A 19,244-nucleotide genomic window follows, 5' to 3' on the forward strand; every position below is an offset into this window, starting at 1 on the left:
CCGCTTCCAGCGTCGGCAGAAAACAACGTGAAATCCCAAGGCTGTCACTTCATTGCGTCCCATGGCAGAGTCTACGTTTCCATGAGTGTAGAGGCACACAGAGGTGATACCTCATCCACCTTATCCAGCCCCTCCCCTCCTTGCACCTTGGTCACTTTTGAGTGGTGGCTAGCAGCAAGCAATGCGTCGGCGCACACCAACGCCAGTTTTGTAGACCATTACTTTCACACTTCCCCTACTCTCTCTTGAGTTCGCGCGGAGAGCGGAGAGACACAACGTAGCCACGGCGACGCAGGCGGATGTGGCGGGACCAGGCTGGGAGCCACCGCAGTTAAGGTGACGCCACTCCATCTGCGTTGATCGCCTTCGCTGTCAAGGTGACGCCTCTCTTTTGCCTATTCCAAGAAACGTTTGCCTTGTGGCTTTTCCTCGGTGTGTTGTTCTTCGCGGCTACAAGTATGGTCGCAGGTAGCGGAGCGGTTATGTCCCTCATCGTGGTAGAGACCCCACAAAACCATATCTGGATATTTGCTATTCTAAGCTATTTTTTTCTCATGTTTAGTTTCTGCGACGGCTACGATTTTCTGTTAAGCACAAACAGCCATGCGGACATAAGGCAAGTTTTATGCGAACGGTTAAGAAGATTTCTTGAAGGCCTCATTCCCATCGGCTTAATGGCGCACTGAAATTGTGCTGCGCTTTTGAATGCCTACGGCAGCTGTTAAAATCAGCCAGTTAAAAAAAAGGCGATCTTTCTGTTCTCGTTTTCTTCACGCCTCCAAATTACGACATTTTCCACCTGCCTTGGGTGTGTGCTACGCTTTAAGTTAAAATAGCCGTTTGAAATGTGTAAGACCAGCTAGGAGGCTAAACCGGAAGCGTACTGTGACCTTGAGATCAGTGGCGTAGCCATAAATTTTGTTCGGTGGGGGGGGGGGGGGGGCGGCTCATGTTGTGTTGCAGTGCGGCCTCCTCATAGAATTTGTGGAAGGATCAAACTCAACAATAATAACTGCATTGCCATTGCCGTTGACAACGCTATTGTGTATTAGATAACGCTATGCACTGCCTTGACAAGTGAAATATGTATTTTTTGAAAATAAAAGAATGTATTCGTATGTCTTACAAATTGTGGCAGACATGAATACAAGACAAAACTGAGCAGGGGACAAGACACAGGAGAGAAGGAAACAGGACGAGCTCGTCCTGTTTGCTTCTCTTCTGTGTATTGTGCTCTGCCCAGTTTTACGTCTTGTAATCATGTCATACCAACTATCACCTTATCATTCACTCGTGGCAGACATAACTGATACCAATGCTTCCATTTTTTTTGCGTATTTAATAAGCAAATAAAATATCACATGAAGTCTTGAACTATATCGGTCCGGAACCAGCAAAGCAGTGCATGCCGCTGACATGAAAAACGTAAACGCCATGAAATTAGCAAGTAGAGGACTAATATTTTAAATAATGTTTGTCGTTCAAGAATCTTTACATCTTTGCACATATTCAACGGCCAGGGAAAAATCTCAATGGCGCTGTCCTTCGTTCCAGTGTACTGCGCAGCAGCATGCAGCTGTCACCGGTCATGTAGTGCGAGTAATTGCACCGAAATTTTAGTCGCAACAGCAAGCCACCGATAGGCCCTTGAAAGTTTGTGATAGGATGGGGTCCCTTTTGTTACATAACTCCAGGTGCATGGTCGTTGCCACGAAATCCAACCCTAGTTATCAATGTTTGCGCCAAAATATCTTTTCTAGTCTGAAAAAGACACTGTAGGTGATAAAATCAAGACTTACTTCCGGCGCTGGTGGTTGTTTTCGTCAGCGGAATGCGTGACAGTTCGAATTTTTTTTTTTTTGGGGGGGGGGGGGGGGGCTGGAGAATACTACAGATGCTCGCTTTGTACTATATGCTGATGATGTGACCCTGCTGTTCTCTTCTGTATCAACGGAAGGAAAAGCCCACGTAGAAGATGCTATACTGAGGGCACTTCAGTCCTGGTCTTTCGATAACCTTTAAAAAATCTGCACAAATAAAACAATAGCACTATAATTTAGAGAACTGAATGATGACCTAGTGTTTCCACCCTTTGCCCAGCTTGGAAGCGAAAGGTTAGAAATTGTCAAAACTGTAAAGGCACTGAGAGTTCATTTTAACTGTGACCTCAGTTGGGACAACCATGTAAATGCAGTAGCAACTACGTTACCAACAACTGTAGGCGTTAGGAATTGTCACCATTACTCGGTGCCAACTAAAGTTAAATCACTGTTGTATACATCATTATTTATGACAAATTCAAACTATGCCCAATTGGGCTGCAGAACAACCACTAAAGTTAATATGCAATGTATTTTTTCTCTGGAGAAACATGCCTTACGATCGATTTACAACATTGATTATAGGACTCGCACGGCTTATTATTTCGAAAATATGACATGGTCATATTTTTTTCAATAATATGATGGGAAAATAATGGACAGGTATGTAAACGACGTGATCAAAATATTGATGACCTATGAAGGCTTGCTAATCTCACACGCAGTGTGCCAATCTATACAAGTCGGAAACCTCAACACTGGAATGTCCCCACGTGTAGAACAAAGTGGCTTACAAACCATATCAAATACATTACCGCGCCTTCTGAATGAACTTGACGCAAAACATGTTGACGTGCCGCGATTATTATCAAAACAACTTAGAAGAATCAGTTCCTGGAAGTAAGATCCTTTTTCCCTCTGGTGTATCGGTTTGTGCGACTAATCACGCTTCTTTTTCGACGGATGGCTGTCTGGCTTTCGTTTTTCTATACAGGTGCTTAGTTATTTCTATTGCATATTATAGCCCATATATTTCAGTGCGTTTTCTTTTGTATTTGCTACTCTGCACATTTAAAAAATGTTCTTCTAATCTACGAATAGTTTGTATTCCTGATAACTCGCTGCCCATGAGTACCATATATCTGTTTGCCAATGCTACCATGTGTAACCAGGAGTGCTGGGTATTTCAAGCTGCCCCGCGTACAGCTTTTTCAGGCACCTTCGTATGTAATTTATGGGAAAAAATGCTGCTCACCATCTTTTAATTTATTAGTAAAACAAACAGAGTTGGCAGATTGCTCACTGGTTCGGGATAATCTGTTTTTAGGTATGTGTTTTTATTTATTTATTTGATTTCTCACAGGCGCCGGCTACGGCATATTACATGAGGAATGGACACAAACGGTACAAAATGACGGCTTCGGTCTTTTATTGAATTAATTGGGGTTGACAAGGTGTACGGCTTTAGGATGCAGATTGTTCCAGTCCCGAGATGATTTGACAGAAAAAGATCGGAAATGAAATGTAGTTCTTGCAGGGGGAGGGTACACGGCCTTGCTCTGGTTAATGCGGCTGGAGAGGCGATGTGCTGATTATGAGATTGATGTTCCTAAAAATTAGTGATAAAACTTATAAAAGAGCACAATCAAAATATTTTTCTTCGCGTTTCAAGATTAGGTAAGGAGGCTGTGGATTTTAAGGAAGACACTCTGGTATAACATGAGTAACCGAAATAAACCGAGGTTATAGTGTAATTTTTATTTTTTCTAGGGTAAGAGAGACGTTATACCGGGAAGGACTCCATACTGCTGAAGCGAAATTTAATTTAGGTCAGACGAAAGTTAGGTAAGCTAAAAAGCTGATGGAAGTTGTAGCAAAGCGAAGACTGCGACATAGAAAGTCAAGGGTGAGGTTAGCGTCATTTGCGATTTTCGTGATATGTGAAGACCATGTTAGAGTGTCCGTTAAAGTAATGCCGAAATATTTACAGGTATGAACGGAAGACACTTAAAAAAAAAGAACATTTTTAGAGGGAATGTGGGATTGCCTGCGATGCAAAGAATTCATACATGTTTTAGCAATATTAAGCGACATTAAGCAATGTTTGCACCAAGTTTCGAATCGGGTTAAAGCTTGTTGAATGATATCAGCATCAGCGCTTCTATAAATCAGGCGGAAAATTATGCAATCGTCAGCAATCGGATGTTAGATGTACTGTGGGAGGGAAGACCGTTGCAGTAAATGTGTCTGTAATGAATAAAAACAACGGTCCGAACACTGTGCCTTGAGTGATACCTGAACTGAATAACTGGAGAACGAAGGGACGAGGATATGTTAGTGTAGGCGAATTGGTCGCTGTTAGTCAAAAAACTATGAAGCCATTCTATTACCAAAAGATTATGTTTAGACACGAAAGTTTTAGCAATAATATTTTATGCGCTACTTTATTGAACGCTTTTTCAAAGTCAAGGAAGAGCGCGTAAACAGGTATGTTCAGGTCAAGACGTGAACTAAGGTTGTTAATAAAAAGGGATAGAAATTTGACATGTTCCGTTAGGTTGGAACAGATGCTTGTCAGAAAAATAGGAGGGCAGGTTGTATAAGAAAAAGAAGAACACTTTTTGGAGACCGGGACTATCTTACAAATTTTCCTGTCTTGTGGCAGCACAACGATGATAACGACTGTTGAAAAAGGTTGCACAGGAGGACAATAACAATGTTCTTAGTATTTTGTCAGTACTTTCGAGTTTAAGCCATCAATTCCAGATGAAGATGACACAATAATACGAGTTGTTGCATAATTCCATTAATATCGAACAAATGTGTGGCATAGCTGGGTGGTCAAAACCGATGAAATATGGTGATTCACCGTCCGTTTCTTTGCACACACTGAGCGGAAAAGGTATTTTGAATGCACCAAAGGCGTCGTGAACCTGTTTGATTTGTCCTTTGGCGCTGAGTAAATAGGACAGACTGGACGATGTCTTAACCCACGACTTCCAGAGCAGAGCAATAATGCTAAAAATAACGACAAGGACTTACGCGTTGTAGCCCACCACCTCACGTGCGAGGGGTGCTCGCCAAGGCTGAGTAAAACAAGAGTGAATCTACAGGCACGTCGATAAACAGCTGGAGATGTGGTTGAATCATATCACACCACCAAAAACCGAGACACGTGCATCAGCAAACCGAATATATACCTAACGATTTGGTTTGGTTTATATGGGTTTAACGTCCCAAAGCGACTCTGGCTACGAGGGACGCCGTAGTGAAGAGCTCCGGAAATTTCGACCACCTGGGGTTCTTTAGCGTGCACTGACATCGCACAGCCCACGGGCCTCTAGAATTTTGCCTTCATCGAAATTCGACCGCCGCAGCCGGGATCGAACCCGCGTCTTTCGGGCCAGCAGCCGAGCTCCATAACCACTCAGCCACCGCGGCGGCTATATACCTAACGAGTAATGAAATTGCATTTCTAGGCATCAAAAGTGTGGATAGCTTGTCATGCATAATCCTGCATGTTTGTAAATCTTTCATTTCTTAAGTTATCCTCGTGATTTTTGCCTCTCATACGTATAAATTGTGTACCGTGGCGAATAAAGGTAGTGGAGAGTCAGCGCTCGTCCAATGTCATTGTTTGTTCTGTCTGTGTTTTTTCGCGCTGTTTGTTCCAATGGATCGTTAGCAAGTCGCCCAACTCGGTCTTCTTGTATTGTATCGGGCCTTTAAGGCGCTTCAAAGAAACAAGACGTCTTCTCATGGCAGTGTGGAGTGCGATGCGACATGTGTATCAAACGATGATTGTATTAAAGAATGAAAATCATCAGATGAGCGTTACAGATGCACTTAAGAGTAATCTGAACACGTATTGTACCTCGGGAACTCTATCTAAATGTTTCGCGCATACTTAGAAACTTCGAATTAATATCTTGTGCAGCCGATACCACTAATTAAATCTGATCAAACGTCCCGACTCCCGCCTTTTTTATTAACTCAACGAGGTAGGTAGGAGGAGCCAGCCAACGCGTCAGCAAGTCCCGCGGCGGCTTGCAGATCTACCATCGGTGGAGTGATACGTAAATCAAAGTGTCCCCGTGTATATTTATTTCCGTGGGCCTAATTGCGGCTATATTGTCTGTGACCGAAACTGTTTATTCACAGATACCTAAAAAACAAAATAAATCGAAAGCGAAGCCGCCACTGGACTGGCTGAAAGGCACTCCACGCGTTGGTTGACTCCGCTTACCTGCCGCGTTCAGTTAAAAAAAAGTCGGGAGCCGGGACGTTTAATCCGATTTAATTAGGGCAATCGGCCACTCAGGACAATAATTCGTAGTTTCTAAGAATCCCCGGAACGTGTATATACAGTTCTCGAGAGAGAAATACCAGCTCGGATTCCTCTTTAGTGCATCTTTAAGACACACGAAAAAAGCAGATAGACTCTGGAAGGAACGTGGGTTGATTAGTGTAAGTTAGTGTTATTTAGTGCACTCCAGGAGAGGTTAAACGTACACTCCAAACACAAATTACACTATAAGGCAGTAAGAAGGAGCGAAGCTATCCTTTGCGGCACTCCCTTTCATGGGCAGGGTAGGCTTCCCTAGTCTAGGGGCAGATTTCAATCCACAAATAGACGAACTTAATACTGTGGGCAAAGGAGACACATTCCCATCGCAAATTTATTAATTTAATGTTGTTACCAACGGGAAGGGGGTTTTAAACACCGCAACGGATGTCTTCAGGCTTACAAATAGAAGAGACTGAAACGTCGGTTAAAACTTTCATAACTGCGGGAACCTTGCATGTCTTAAAGAGCGGATTTGTTTCCGCTGTTAACCTTAAGTATTGCGTTAATTTAAGTGATTGAAATATACGCCAGTGCTTCGCCAGATTCCCCTGTCCTTAAAAAGGAGTGCGTTAGAGCACAGTTTGCTCTTTTCTTTACTCCCATGTAAGCTAATTCGTGTTTAGAGTGTAGCAGGGCACTGCGGATGGCCACGTGGGCAGAAGTTAGGAAGTTCGCGGGAATATAGAGGTCAGAGCTGGCGCCGGACAGGTTTCAATGTAAATCCGTTGGAGATGATTTTCTTCTACGGAGCATGCAAATGGTGTGATGATTATTATTATAATAATGCAAAGCAGAAATAACCCATCAAGCCTTGTATAAGTTTTTATGACATTTGTGTTTATTTTAGCAAAGGAGGGGGGGAGGTGCGTGCGATTCAGGTCAACGGTTTACCATGATGTGCAAGAACTAATACGCGACCAATGTTGTGCCTTACGGCTAGCCGGCGAATTCATAAGGAGCCCTCCCTCTGACGCCTAGCCCGGTGACTTGGAAGAGGAGCCCGTCTTCGGGTCGCGTGGCGTCCGGGAAGTATCTGGATGAAGTGACGTAGAGCGTGTCGTAGTTCTTGCCCCCGAAGCAGCACGACGTGGTGTACTTGGCCGGGAAGCTGATCTTGGTCAGGATTTTGGCTGCAATGGCCCCACCCAGAGAAAAAAATAAGCAGTGTGACAGTGTCGTATTGCACAAGTTCTAATTAACAGGCATTATTTCTACTTGGGGTACGCTAAATGGGCAGCACGGTATAAAGCGTGATGTCATTAACGAACGTTATAATACGTTACAAAAAGGCATGAAGTCCGGTTATATATAAAAAGTAACATAATATTCGGGCGTAAATGTTTTACGTTAGCCACAAGTGGAATTCTGAGTCATTGTTTGAGTACAGGGTTGCCTCTTGAAGAACGCGAGCGCGCGCCAGCGAATTTCCTGGACATATCCACAATAGGTGGTGGACAGTGGTATCAGAAGGGGGTGTATCGCAATGAGGGCATTTTTCCGGCGCAAGAATCTTCTCACTTTGCCACTGGTGGCGAACCGCAGGCGTAAGGGCCACTCCGACCCGCAACTGCCTCATAGAGACCCCCTGCACCCGTGATAGGTTGGGTGAAGGGGGTAGGTACACGGGGGAATAAGAGCACGTGTACGCTGCCTGAGGGAGGCTGAAGATGTTAAATGTACCAGAAGTGGATCTGGTGGCAAAGAGGCAGGGGAGTATGTGGAACGTCCACTAAATGACATATCATGTCAGGTGCGATGGTATCGACATCTGTGCGCACTTGAACCCAGTGAATGAGTATAGGCACCGGGTAAGATTTACAAGCAGCATGTATGGCCTGGGAAACCCGAAGGGTGCCACGGACTTTCTATAGATGCTTCAGAGCTCCCTGTGAATGAGTAAATAGGTGCACCTGATTATAAGGAGGGTGGTGGCATTCAAAATCGCTTGCAGCTCCAAAGGAAGAGATGATGAAGTGTCAGTAAAATAATTTTGGCGGCTGTAGAGCTGAGAGTGTGTCGGGCTTATAGAAGCAGCTGATCCGCCCTTTGGGGTTATGGTGACATCGGTGTAAAGGATACAGTCATCATGTTGCGTAGAAAAAGCTCGTGGTAACGGCTGAGAGGAGAACTCCGACTTCTTATGAAGAGCAAGCTTGTTTGGTGTAATGTGACAGTAGTCCCATGGAGGTGGTTGAGGCTCGAACATCGGAAGAAGAGGAACTTTCCTTGCTCAATTGGTTTGTCGCTGAGTAATTAAATCTTTCAGTGTGTTGAGCTGCGCATGCTCCTGCAGCAGACAAATAGGAGTTGCCCGGGGTAGGCCAGTAATGACTCCCATGGTTTCGTGGTTGAATGCTTCATGTGTGACCATTGTAATTTCGTAAGTTGTTAAACGGAACCTGGTATAGGAGCAGAGGTTTAAAAACAGCTCGAACAAGTCGACGAGTTGTATCATAGTGGGCGCCTCCAGAGCGATTGGCTATTCTGCGGGTGAGACCAAGTGTGTTTCTAGCAATCTTGCGCATAGCTGACAACCAAGCCGTTCCTGTGTCTGAAGCATGAACGTGCAGGCCCAAAAAATTGGTATGTTCCACTTCAGGAAGTAGTGCATTGTCAATAGTGAGCACGAACGAACGAAGCGGCTTTGAAAATATGGCGGCCAGCTTTATTGCCAACATGGACAAAGCAGGATTTGGAGAGGTTGAGGGAGAGGCCAGTGTTGACAACAAAGCAGTGAAGAAGGTTGAGGACATTGTTCAGTTAGTCTTGCTGTACCTGAGCTGAGCGGTATGTGGACTAGAGTGATATCGTCTGCATATGCTAGAACTTGAAGATTAGGAAGGGTGGAAAGGCAGTGTGTCAGAGGAATGAATGCAATGTTAGAGTTGGGGCTAAGACTGAGCCCTGCGGTACTCCGCGATTAGAAATGAGGCGGCCTTAGAGTTTACCGTTAACGCGGATAGCAAATGTCCGGTGTGAAAGAAAAGCATGATTTGCTTGACATATCTGCAAGGGCATGCCAAGTGTTGACATAGTGTTGAGAATGGCTTCGTGGAGAACGTTGTTGTAGGCCTTCCTGATATCTGTTGCTAGGACTGTGCGAACGAGACGGCTGTAAGGTGAGCGACGTATCACGTCGTTGGCAAAGCTTCCAAGGCCATCCTCAGCTCCGTATCCTCGTCGGAAGCCACTTTGGGAAGACGGATATTTCTGATGATCGTCGAGCCACCAGGAGAGTCGAGTGGCAAGCAGTTTTTCATTCAGCTTACAAATAGTTGGGGTAAGCGAAATCGGTCGTAGGGCCCCAAGAGCTGTGGGTGATTTTCCCGGCCTTGGTATCGGAACTACCACTGAATGTTTCCAATCAGGTGGCGTTTCACTTCATGTCCAGATTTCGTAAAAATTCTGAGAAGTGAAGTCAATGCTTCACCGTCCAGAATCTGGAATAGGGCATAAGGTACACCGTCATGACCAGGTGCAGTGTTAGGGCGGATGTCTTCAATAGCAGCTATAAGCTCAGCCATGGTGAACAGGCATGTGATCTTATCCTCTGGCTCATGTTTGGAAATGAATGAAACAGGTGCAGGTGAGTAGTCATAATTCGGAAAGAACTCAAGGGCAGCTTGCGAAGCGAACGCTTTGTGCAGGAGGCGTTTAGAACATCGACGGGCTTTAGCGGTGACTCTATGAAGTTTAGTTCGTACATTCTGATCTGACGGATGCTGAGTGACGTATACGCCCTGCTGCTTGCGCCTTGCCCAAAGATTAAGGAGGTGAAAGTCAGGATTTAGTTGGTCTTCTTTGAGAGTGGAAGAAATTGTGTTTTGAGTTAAGACAAGCATGCATGTAGAAAGGGCTGAGGCAGGAGTTATTGAGACCAGGCGACCATCCGTGCGAAAACTGTTCCGAGAAGTGACATGCATCTTGCGGCGCATTTTATGTAATGTACTTGAGGCAAAGTCAATTAGAATGAAGGAGTGATCACTGCCCCAGGTGTCTGCTTCACAAGATCAGTGAGGATTGCCGAGACCCAGCCACCACGTAAGGTCCGGAGTTGATGGAGGAGCATGCGGGCGGGTATAATTAGAGTAGTTGTTCAGAAGTGTAAACGAATGGTCGAAAAACGTGTTGTAAATCTGATCTCCACGTTTAGAGTTATGCGTGTATCCCCAGGTTGTATGTGGCCCATTAAAATCTCCTTCAACTAGTATGGGTACACCTGGGTAAGAGGTGCACAGATGTGTAAACCATCCAAAGTTTAGTACAGAGGTTTGGGGCAAACCATCAAAAGAGACCAATAATACTGTTGCGGCTTAGTGAGAAGGGCAATTACTTTTTGACGGGTAGTGCACCAACGAGATAGGTCGACGGGAGAATGTGGTGTAGAAGAATGAACGTATATAGTTGCTTTACCAGAGCAAGACCACTGCGGTGGTCGGGTTTTGATAGATTGTGATATGCACAATAACCAGAGAGAGGAAGGATGGCATTATGCTCCTAGAGAAGGAAAGCCCAGGCAGAGAGTTTGCGTTCTTGAATACGCAGCATCAATTCAGGGAGCTTATTAGTAAGACCCCGACAGTTCCATTGTACGACATGGGAAGTAGCGCTAGTGGCCATTCGCGTGCAAAACAGATGCAATCATCTGAGGCAGTTGCTGCAGCAGGATAATGAAGGATGACATGAAGATGTAGTTTCAGATTGCTCGGATTGTTCATATTTTGAGTCTGAACGATTGTGTACATTGGAAAAAGAAGGCACTTGCAAACAGGCTGAACTGGCGGTATATGCGGACGTTGTAGCAAGAGAGAGCGACGTCGGCAAAGCTGATCAAGTTGTTTGCAAACGTTGTCGACCGCATCATCAATGGCAGGGATCTCATCAGGCATAGAGGAGATTATCGGAGGAAATTCATCTTCTTTTTTTTCCTGGTTACGGGAACCTGGCTTTAAAACAGAAGCATAGGAGGGGCGGATACAGAAGGTGAAGGCAAAAATGCTGGCGGTTTTTCAGTATCATCCTCATCTGTGTCTGTCCACAGAGCAGCAAAACAGTTAATGGTCTTGACTCCAGCCTGAGTAGGCGCAGTCACCGAACCTCCTTTCTTTCGATGGAATAAGTGATGTCGTGGTCGTTTGTCTTACAAAATGGGCACCTGAATGAGTGAAGACCGTCTGCTGGTGGTTTGGGCAGAGTGTAATGGGATGCAGGGCACAACTTTCTGATGCGACCTTGTCGTAGGCACCAATAGCAGAAGACGAGCAGGACGGAAAGGCTTAGGATGAACGATTCTTCTATTGTAGAAGAATCGGGTAGGAGGTTCTAACGGCCCCACAAGCAGGAGAAGTAATGTGCCTCGGTTGCCTAGTCGACGGGCATTAAGCACTGAGTGGGTGTCGGAGCAGAGATCCGTCATCACTTCCTTCAGAGGCGCATTAGGTTCCAGGTCATAAATGACACATCTTTGCAAGCCGGGTCCAGATGATAGATAGGCCTGCACAGGTACATACTGTGACTCACTGATATATAATTTGTCAATCTCACAGATCTTTTCAGCATCGGCAAGTGACACTACTTGGACAGTGATGGAATTGCAGGGACGGTGGTAAATAAAACCGCGTTACCCTGAGGTGCCCTGTGCACGGTAAATGAGCTGCTGTACCGATCTTGAAGGAACTGACGTTATGTCGTTATGCGAGGCAGGCTTAATGTGCACTCGGAAGGAGCGATCAAGTTCCGGGAGTGGATATTTTTACGGTGTCGTCTTTGAAGGTTGGAGTGGCCTTTACCTTTTTCGCAGCCGGTTCGATGCTGTCATCAGAAACAGTCCGAACAGGAGTGGACAGCAGTGGTATAGGGGTAGGCTTAGGAATAGGCAAGGCGGTAGGGGTTAACGATGGCTCGTACTCTGCAAGTGAAGACGGCGACTTGAGCTTCGATGAAATACCGGGTGCAGGAGGAGCTGAGGGGCTGAGGAGACATCCTTGAAGGGGAAGGGTGGGCGAAACGGCAGACGCATTGATAGCAAGATGTAATCTTTCGATGTCATAATTACTGTTCATGTCCTTTGGCCAGGCCTCACGGAACGAACGTCGGCATCGTGAAGGCAGTGTCGTAGGGTCCGTCCCGAGATATTGTGGCTTTTTTGGGATTGTAGCGCCCTCTCTTGGGCGGCGCAGACAACCTGGCTTGCGCGTGCCGCCCTGCGAAGAGAATAAAGACGGCACCTGGTCGTGGCTCGTGCAGCCACGACTGGCAGTTCTGTTCTGGTGTCGGCTCGTAGCAGTGGTCTCGTTTACTTCGCTCCTGAGGCGTTAAGCCTACAGGATCTTCAGGCAGCGTAAAGAGATGACACAATGGCCGGAAAGGCAAACAACACATAAAAGCACAGAAGTAGCCGATTGGTACAGACATTGAATGATTGAAAAGTTAATCTCCCTCATAAAGAGCGATCACAGCAAACAAACAAATTAAAAATGCCATTGATGTCTGCTGCTCATATCCACCTTTTGATTCAAGGCGCTGTGTGTTATGGTGATCTGGCATTCCGAACTTCTTCGCTGCGTCCTCGTCTTTCGCGACGTTTTCTAACGCACTATGAGACAGAATTACCAAGCAATCGATTTTTCCTAAGCTCTGAATACATGACGCTCGGATTAATTTTGGGGGCGCTTCTTCAAACATTTGCAAAAAAATATAATCTGTAAAATGCGTAGCTTAACGTCCCGAGGCGACTCATGGACTATGACGGACACCATATTGAAGGGCTCCGGATTAATTTAGACAACCTGGTGTTCTTTAACGTGCCCTGACGTCGCACAGCCCAGCAGCGCTTTTTGCGTTTCGGCTCTGCCGAAATGCGACCACCGCGGCAGGGATTGAACGTGGGTCCTAGAGCTGATTAGCCGAGCGTCCTACCCACTCACCCACTGCATATGGAAAATAAATTTGGGTATTGTGTTTGAACAAGCTGCCTGCTTGGGACAGGCGAGGGCGGCGAAAAAGTGGTTGTCAGGTTTCGTCCTCACATGACAGGCACTAACGCAGTTAGGAGTTTAGCACTAATGATGTGCCTTTCACCTACCCGTTGCCGGATCGATCTGCACCACCGAGCCGGTTGAGAAGCAGGTGAGCCAGATCTTGTCGTTGACATCGATGGTCATGCCATCTGGATATCCGAGCTCCTGGTAGCCGGGAGTCATCCTGAAGTCCGCCAGAACACGCCGGTTGCCTACAGATCAATGCGCGTTCCAGGTACGGGGTATCAGTCCGACACTCCAACAGCTTAGGAAACGCAAGTAAAGATCATCCCAAGAATGCCGCTGTAAATACATGAGCACTTCGGAAAAGATCTGCTTGGTAGAGGGGCGAATTAGAGGGAACATAACCTGACACTCCAACCTAAGACCCATGAGGAGAGTGTTGTCGAGGCCTACTCGGCACCTTCTGTGCACCTTCTTAAGGGCTCACAAAATGAAGCAAGAGATGACCTTTTTAAACCTCTTTTTTTGGTTCACTGCCACGAATACGGGAAAGGGATTACCATCGTGAAAAGCCGTCTGAGCAGGGCTGCGAACAATGCGTTTTCGCGCGGTGGGGGGAGCTGTCTTTAAGGCGTCGATAAGGGCATCTACGCACACCGATGGAAGGCAAGCTTGAGATCTTTTCACATTCCCGCATGTATTTTGCAGGTGCCACGCCTCCAAAGGCTGTCGCTTCAGTGGGTTGGGCTCGGAGTCAACGTCTGTGGCGTTCTAAAAATCAATACGATGGTACAAGTCCTCGGAATACTCCGCAATCGCACTGCGCACTCTGTTTCAACTTTGACCCGAAACGTCGCTTTTCGGTTTGTGAGACTGTGGACGGTGTGTCACGCTCTTTTATCTCTAACTTCTATTAGTTAATGCAATGAGGGTCTCTTTGTGCTCCGAACATTTTCCAAAATATAAAATGAAGAAAAAAATGCACTGAAATGTCAACACAAAAATAGCTCTGATGTTACTGTGGCGGCTGTTTCGATGGGATTAAGATCATTCAACATAAACCGGCCTATTCCACACTGTGGACGATGAAAAAGCCGTAGCGTAGGACTTTGGATTAATTTCTACTCTAAAACGGTTTTTTTCCGAATTGAAATGGCACTTGAAGTTCATCTTTTTTCTTCTTTTCATTTCGCCTCCTTAAAAATGCGGCAGCCGCGGCCACAATAGGGCAACATGCATGTTATGATCCAGGAGAACTGATGATCGAAGGCTGAAACGCGTTCCTAAGGTCAGACTTACTGATCTCCCCAGCAGCTAAGTCGAAGTCGAAGGCGTATGTCTTCCCTGGCACGGAGTCGTTGTAGAACATGGTCTTGTTGTCGGCCGTCCATGCGATGCCGTTGGACAGGGAGATCTTGTCGAGCTTGTGCTTCAGCTGTCCCTTTGAGAAGGACCAGAAGTTGTTCTTTTCTAGGACCATGCCTTCGATGTCGACTTTAACTCCCATGCTTCCTGGAATACGACATGTGAAATGATTCCCTCATGCAGGAAATTCATATCACGCACACGTTATTTCATGGCGTGATGAAGGCAGCTCAGAAAAACTTGCAAGTGATTTTCCGCTGGCTCATACAACGCGGCTCGTGTTTAAAGCTCTACTGTGCAAATCGGATAGTCACCGCTGAATATCGTGGAGTGTGCATTGTTCGTTTCAGTTCGTTTCAGTTTACGCACACGGCAAAGCTGTAATAACCTTGCTCACTTCCGAACATGAAAAGCAAACGTTTGTGCTTTTTGTGCGTTTATCAGGCCAGTCTATAAATTAGCACCTAATTAATCTAAAGAGCTATGAAAATTATAATGACTTGTTTTGTATTTTCATACTATTCTGCTCACTTGCCACCTGCGTATTTCGAGTAGTGTGAAAACATACTAGTCTAGAAATACCACTGCGCACTGCATTTTTTGCTTAGATTAGTGTTTGTCATATGTCCGGCATTCATGCTACCAGTACCTTGTATCTATGCACATTTTCGCCTGTCAGTTTTGCCGTGTAGAGTAGTTCCTTTTAACTTAGCCCCTTGTATATAATGTTGTATTAATTAGTTCCTCTTTTGCATTTGTCGTTCTTTGTCCCCTTTACTCAATGCCATTCTGGGCCCTGTAAGGTATTATGAATAAATGAATGAATAAATAAATGTAGGACCGTACTAATGTGTAAACAGCTAAATGCTACTAGCTTGACCACCGGTCACCAGCGAGCGCACTGGATACCTACTCAGTCCGCCTCGCTGTACGTCACACCAGTTAACCTCACTCAGACAAAGGGAGTCTGGAGAAGTCCAATCACCTACCTTACGTTTGAAGCAGTTTAGGTTCGGGGATCTGACGCTCTAGACAAGAAGGAAAGGCCTGTTATCCAACCACATATACTCATTGGCGCTTCATACTCACTCACCTGCCCATAGGCGTCCGACGGCGTCGCACTTGCCATCGTTGATGCGCGTGGGCACCGGGGAGTCCTTGTCCAGCATCTCGGCCAGCAGCGTCTTCTGCTTGGTGTCCATGTCCAGCCGGTAGACGCCGTTGCCCATGCACACGAGCAGCTTGCGGTTGTCTTCGGCGTACGGAATCAGGTTGCCGATCTCGTCCTCTGCGCATGCGCAGTCGATGGAGTCATAAGACAACAAAAAAGGCATGCGTGCTTAGCGGACACTGTTACAGCGACGCTTCAAAGTGTCATGTAGACGTGGTGTTGGTGGGGGGCCAGTGTGGTTGCTGCAGCTGTAAGGAGATTAAAGGTGCAGTGGCTGTCCTACTCCTGTTGGAAGCCTGAACAACGTCGAGAGGGAAAGGGTAAATGAGAGGATAATAGAAGCAAGAGAAGTAGTCAGCTAGGTCGAGACTTCCGAGCTGGTATCATAAACCTGGGGTTCCTTAATGAGCATGTACATTAAAGTTTGCAGAGGTGTTTTCTCATCGAAATGCGACCGCCGAGGTCGAGATAAAATCCCGCGAAAGAGGCACCTGCCTCTCATGATGCCCACGACATCAATGCTGCCAGATCCGGGAGCCTCGCTATTCTATAGGCAGTAGATATCTGTCAGTAATTATGAAAGAGGCCAATAGTCTCGAATACAAAAGAAAGAGTAGGAAAATGTTTCGGCTGCTATTTTTAGTGAACGGTTATATGAGCAACCGTTTACGAATGAGACGAAGAAAGACATCAGAGAGTTATGGTCGTTGTGTAAAAACTATGCAGGGGGAAACGGCCAGTAAAGGAAAAATAACAAATCCTTTCTGCATTCACAATTTCGCCTTTCGCCTGTTATGCTTCAAAGGGTCGATCCTCTGCATAGAAAAAGAAATCATTGCCTGATGTTAACCGTTACTCCATCATAAGCGATCAGATGCGTCTATAATGCTCAGAATCCCAGCGGATGATGGCTTTTACATCGCTGTGCCCTACAGCAGATTTCGTGGAAGGGAAGTAGGATTTGATGATTGGCTATCTCTACAAGAGCTTGTTATATCACTCGGAGCTCCACAGGAAAGAGTTTTCCCACGATAGACTTGCGTACATGAAAACCACACACCGTGTAGACTGGAGCAGAAGGCGCCTTGAAGGGCGGTCGGGTGACGGTTTTGCCTCAAAGCGTATAACAATGCAAGATATATGGTAAAACTCACCCCGCTGAAATGGTATATGATTTGCATGGTTGTAATTGTTGGTTAAATAGAAAATAGGAGAAATCTTTGATATCTAGAGTGGCTTTGAAAAGGCGATGTTGGTTCGAAAACATCATAGCTTTTAAACCTAAGAGGTAACACATCCCTAAAAGAAACGAAAAATGGCTTTTTGCTGTTAATTTTTGTTTTTTTTTGAAAAAATCAAGGAAAAAAGGACATTTAGGAAAAGGATTCCAGCTGCTCTTTCATGCGTTTTAAAACGCAGCACTATAATCCAGGGCGCCGTGCAACCATCGGAAACAAGCGCTTTTGATTGTGCTGTTAGTCGTTCTTGGACAATTCTTTTCTCTGTTAGGTGACGCCGCAAAGCTGCTCTTTACTGGGTAGGAAACGTAATGGCGTGATCGATCGCAGCAACCACTCATAGCCTGATTATGACGGACAAGCATTAACGTACATATTTTCTTATGTGGCGACACGTTTTCACTGCTGACGGACGCACAGCTCGGCTGAATGGTGGCACATCGGCGCCGTAAAAGGAAGGTATCGGAATTAGATGCACGGCACCATCGGCACACCACACATATTTCCAATGGGCACTGGGGCCTCCAACTACACGCTGGGGTTTTCCTCGGAAAAAATGTTTGAAAAAATATACGTATCAGGATGAGATAGCTTCTTTTTTTACATCTAGCTGGTTACCACCGCAGCGCAGAACTGAAAAAAAAAAATCTGGCCTCACCAAGGCGGATGACCTCCGTCTCGGTCCTGGTCTGCGGGTCGTAGCGTACGACCTCGTGAGCGTGGGCATCGTCGAAGAGCAGCGTCCCGCTCCGCTCGTCCCAGTGGGGTCCCTCGCCCAGGATGCTCCTCCGTTGGCTGGCCACTTCCACTTTCATCGTTAAGGCGACGAGACGGTCTGTAGACGTTTAGAAGGGTACGGCAGCACACTGAGGAGTGATGCGAAGCGACAGGCGGTGCAGTGCTTGATGATTGGGAGGCTCTCGACGTCTGCAGGGCGGCGAACAATCTTTCGGCGCAAGATATACCGAAAACCGATAAGACACGTACAGAAGATAGCGCGTGGCCCACACACGCAATCCTTGGCTTTGAAATTGTGGGTTTCTCGAGCGGTATCAGTAAGTGGTTCGATGATGGGCGCAGTGACTCTTGTGGAGGCTCTCCTTTGTAGAAGCGGCCTAGCAAGCCACGCAGCACCTCTGCCGTTGCGCTAGTTTGAGTGGCCAGACTGCGGCAGAAAAAAAAGAAAAGATACCGTCTTTGTAAGGGAAGCGATTGAAGATTAGACACCAGAGTGGGCAAGTGCATTAAGATGGGCCGGAACTATATGCTTTGCATATATCATGTCCTTGAGCCAGAAGTGTACGACTCCATAAATAGGATAATTTTTCTACTTTGTGCCTTTTTTTCGGATTTCATATGAGTGCAGGAGAAGCCCCGCTTCCTCAAACTGCCTTTTACACTCTCCAAGAGTTAAACTAAGAGCTTATAGGCAGCTGCTGCTCGAGCACGTAAGATCATATCTGGAACGGTCGTAAAATGTAGTTTCAACGCTCATATGCTATAAGCCTGCTTTATACACGCAAGCTGTTATTAAAATAAAAACGAAAAGTAACAAAAGCCCAACACGCTGCAAACAGTTAAATATTTCCTCACAAAAAGCAAGCACACGAGGTTTTCTTCCAGTAAATAAACGAAATTAGATATTTCGAAAACAACGAATCATTCTGCATTTTCAGTGAGTACGTCAACGGAAAAATGTTGCTCCATCGAGTACGCGGAATGCGTTTGCTGTTCAGGTTTCGACCCATGTACTCCGTGAATGCAATTTGTCTGCCATCATGAATTCCAGTGTAAAACATCGGATTGGTGGGCATGTTCTACGCGGCTTCAAAATTCACACAGGCGCACTTCACCATGAACCGCGCGAGAGGAGGTATTCTTTGCAGACAGACACCCGAAATAATTTTTATTACTACGTGCTCTCTTGGAATATGTAGTCTCAAGCGACTGCGGAACAAGAGTTTCCCTACATCGCAGCAGTGTTCAGTGTTAGTGCACGGACAGTGCTGCGTGTCAAGATGGAGGCAAAATGAGTGTAGGGAAGCGTTCGCCGACACAATACAGAGTGCGGCCAAGGAGCAGAGCTTAGAAGATATGCCCTGATAGGACGACTTCAAACCGTGCACACGACGTCGGACTTTCACGTTTTCCTCCGAAGTGGGAACGGGAACCACGCCAACTGTGCAGAAGATAACGGAACATCTTTCGGAAGATACAAGCCTTTCTTCGTGGCAAATCAAGCCTCTGTTGCTGCATTGCATTGTTTTGAACAGAGATAACACTGAAGTGAATCTGTATGCGCTGTGTCATGAAGTTGGA

The 19,244-nt window shown here is 46.0% G+C and overlaps 1 protein-coding gene across 1 annotated transcript; it reads right to left on the reverse strand.

Annotated features, from left to right (window-relative positions):
• Positions 1-6,977: 6,977 nt before the first annotated feature.
• LOC144106605 (regucalcin-like) lies at positions 6,978-17,815 on the reverse strand. Its single transcript, XM_077639452.1, has 5 exons — positions 17,584-17,815; positions 15,610-15,804; positions 14,451-14,663; positions 13,253-13,399; positions 6,978-7,298 (listed from the first exon to the last, which is right to left on the reverse strand). The coding sequence occupies exons 1-5, from the start codon at positions 17,738-17,740 to the stop codon at positions 7,105-7,107; spliced, it is 906 nt and encodes a 301-aa protein (XP_077495578.1). The 5' UTR covers positions 17,741-17,815; the 3' UTR covers positions 6,978-7,104.
• Between the last annotated feature and the right edge of the window lie 1,429 nt (positions 17,816-19,244).

This window comes from Amblyomma americanum, chromosome 10 (assembly GCF_052857255.1).
Source record: "Amblyomma americanum isolate KBUSLIRL-KWMA chromosome 10, ASM5285725v1, whole genome shotgun sequence".
NCBI lineage: Eukaryota > Metazoa > Arthropoda > Arachnida > Ixodida > Ixodidae > Amblyomma > Amblyomma americanum.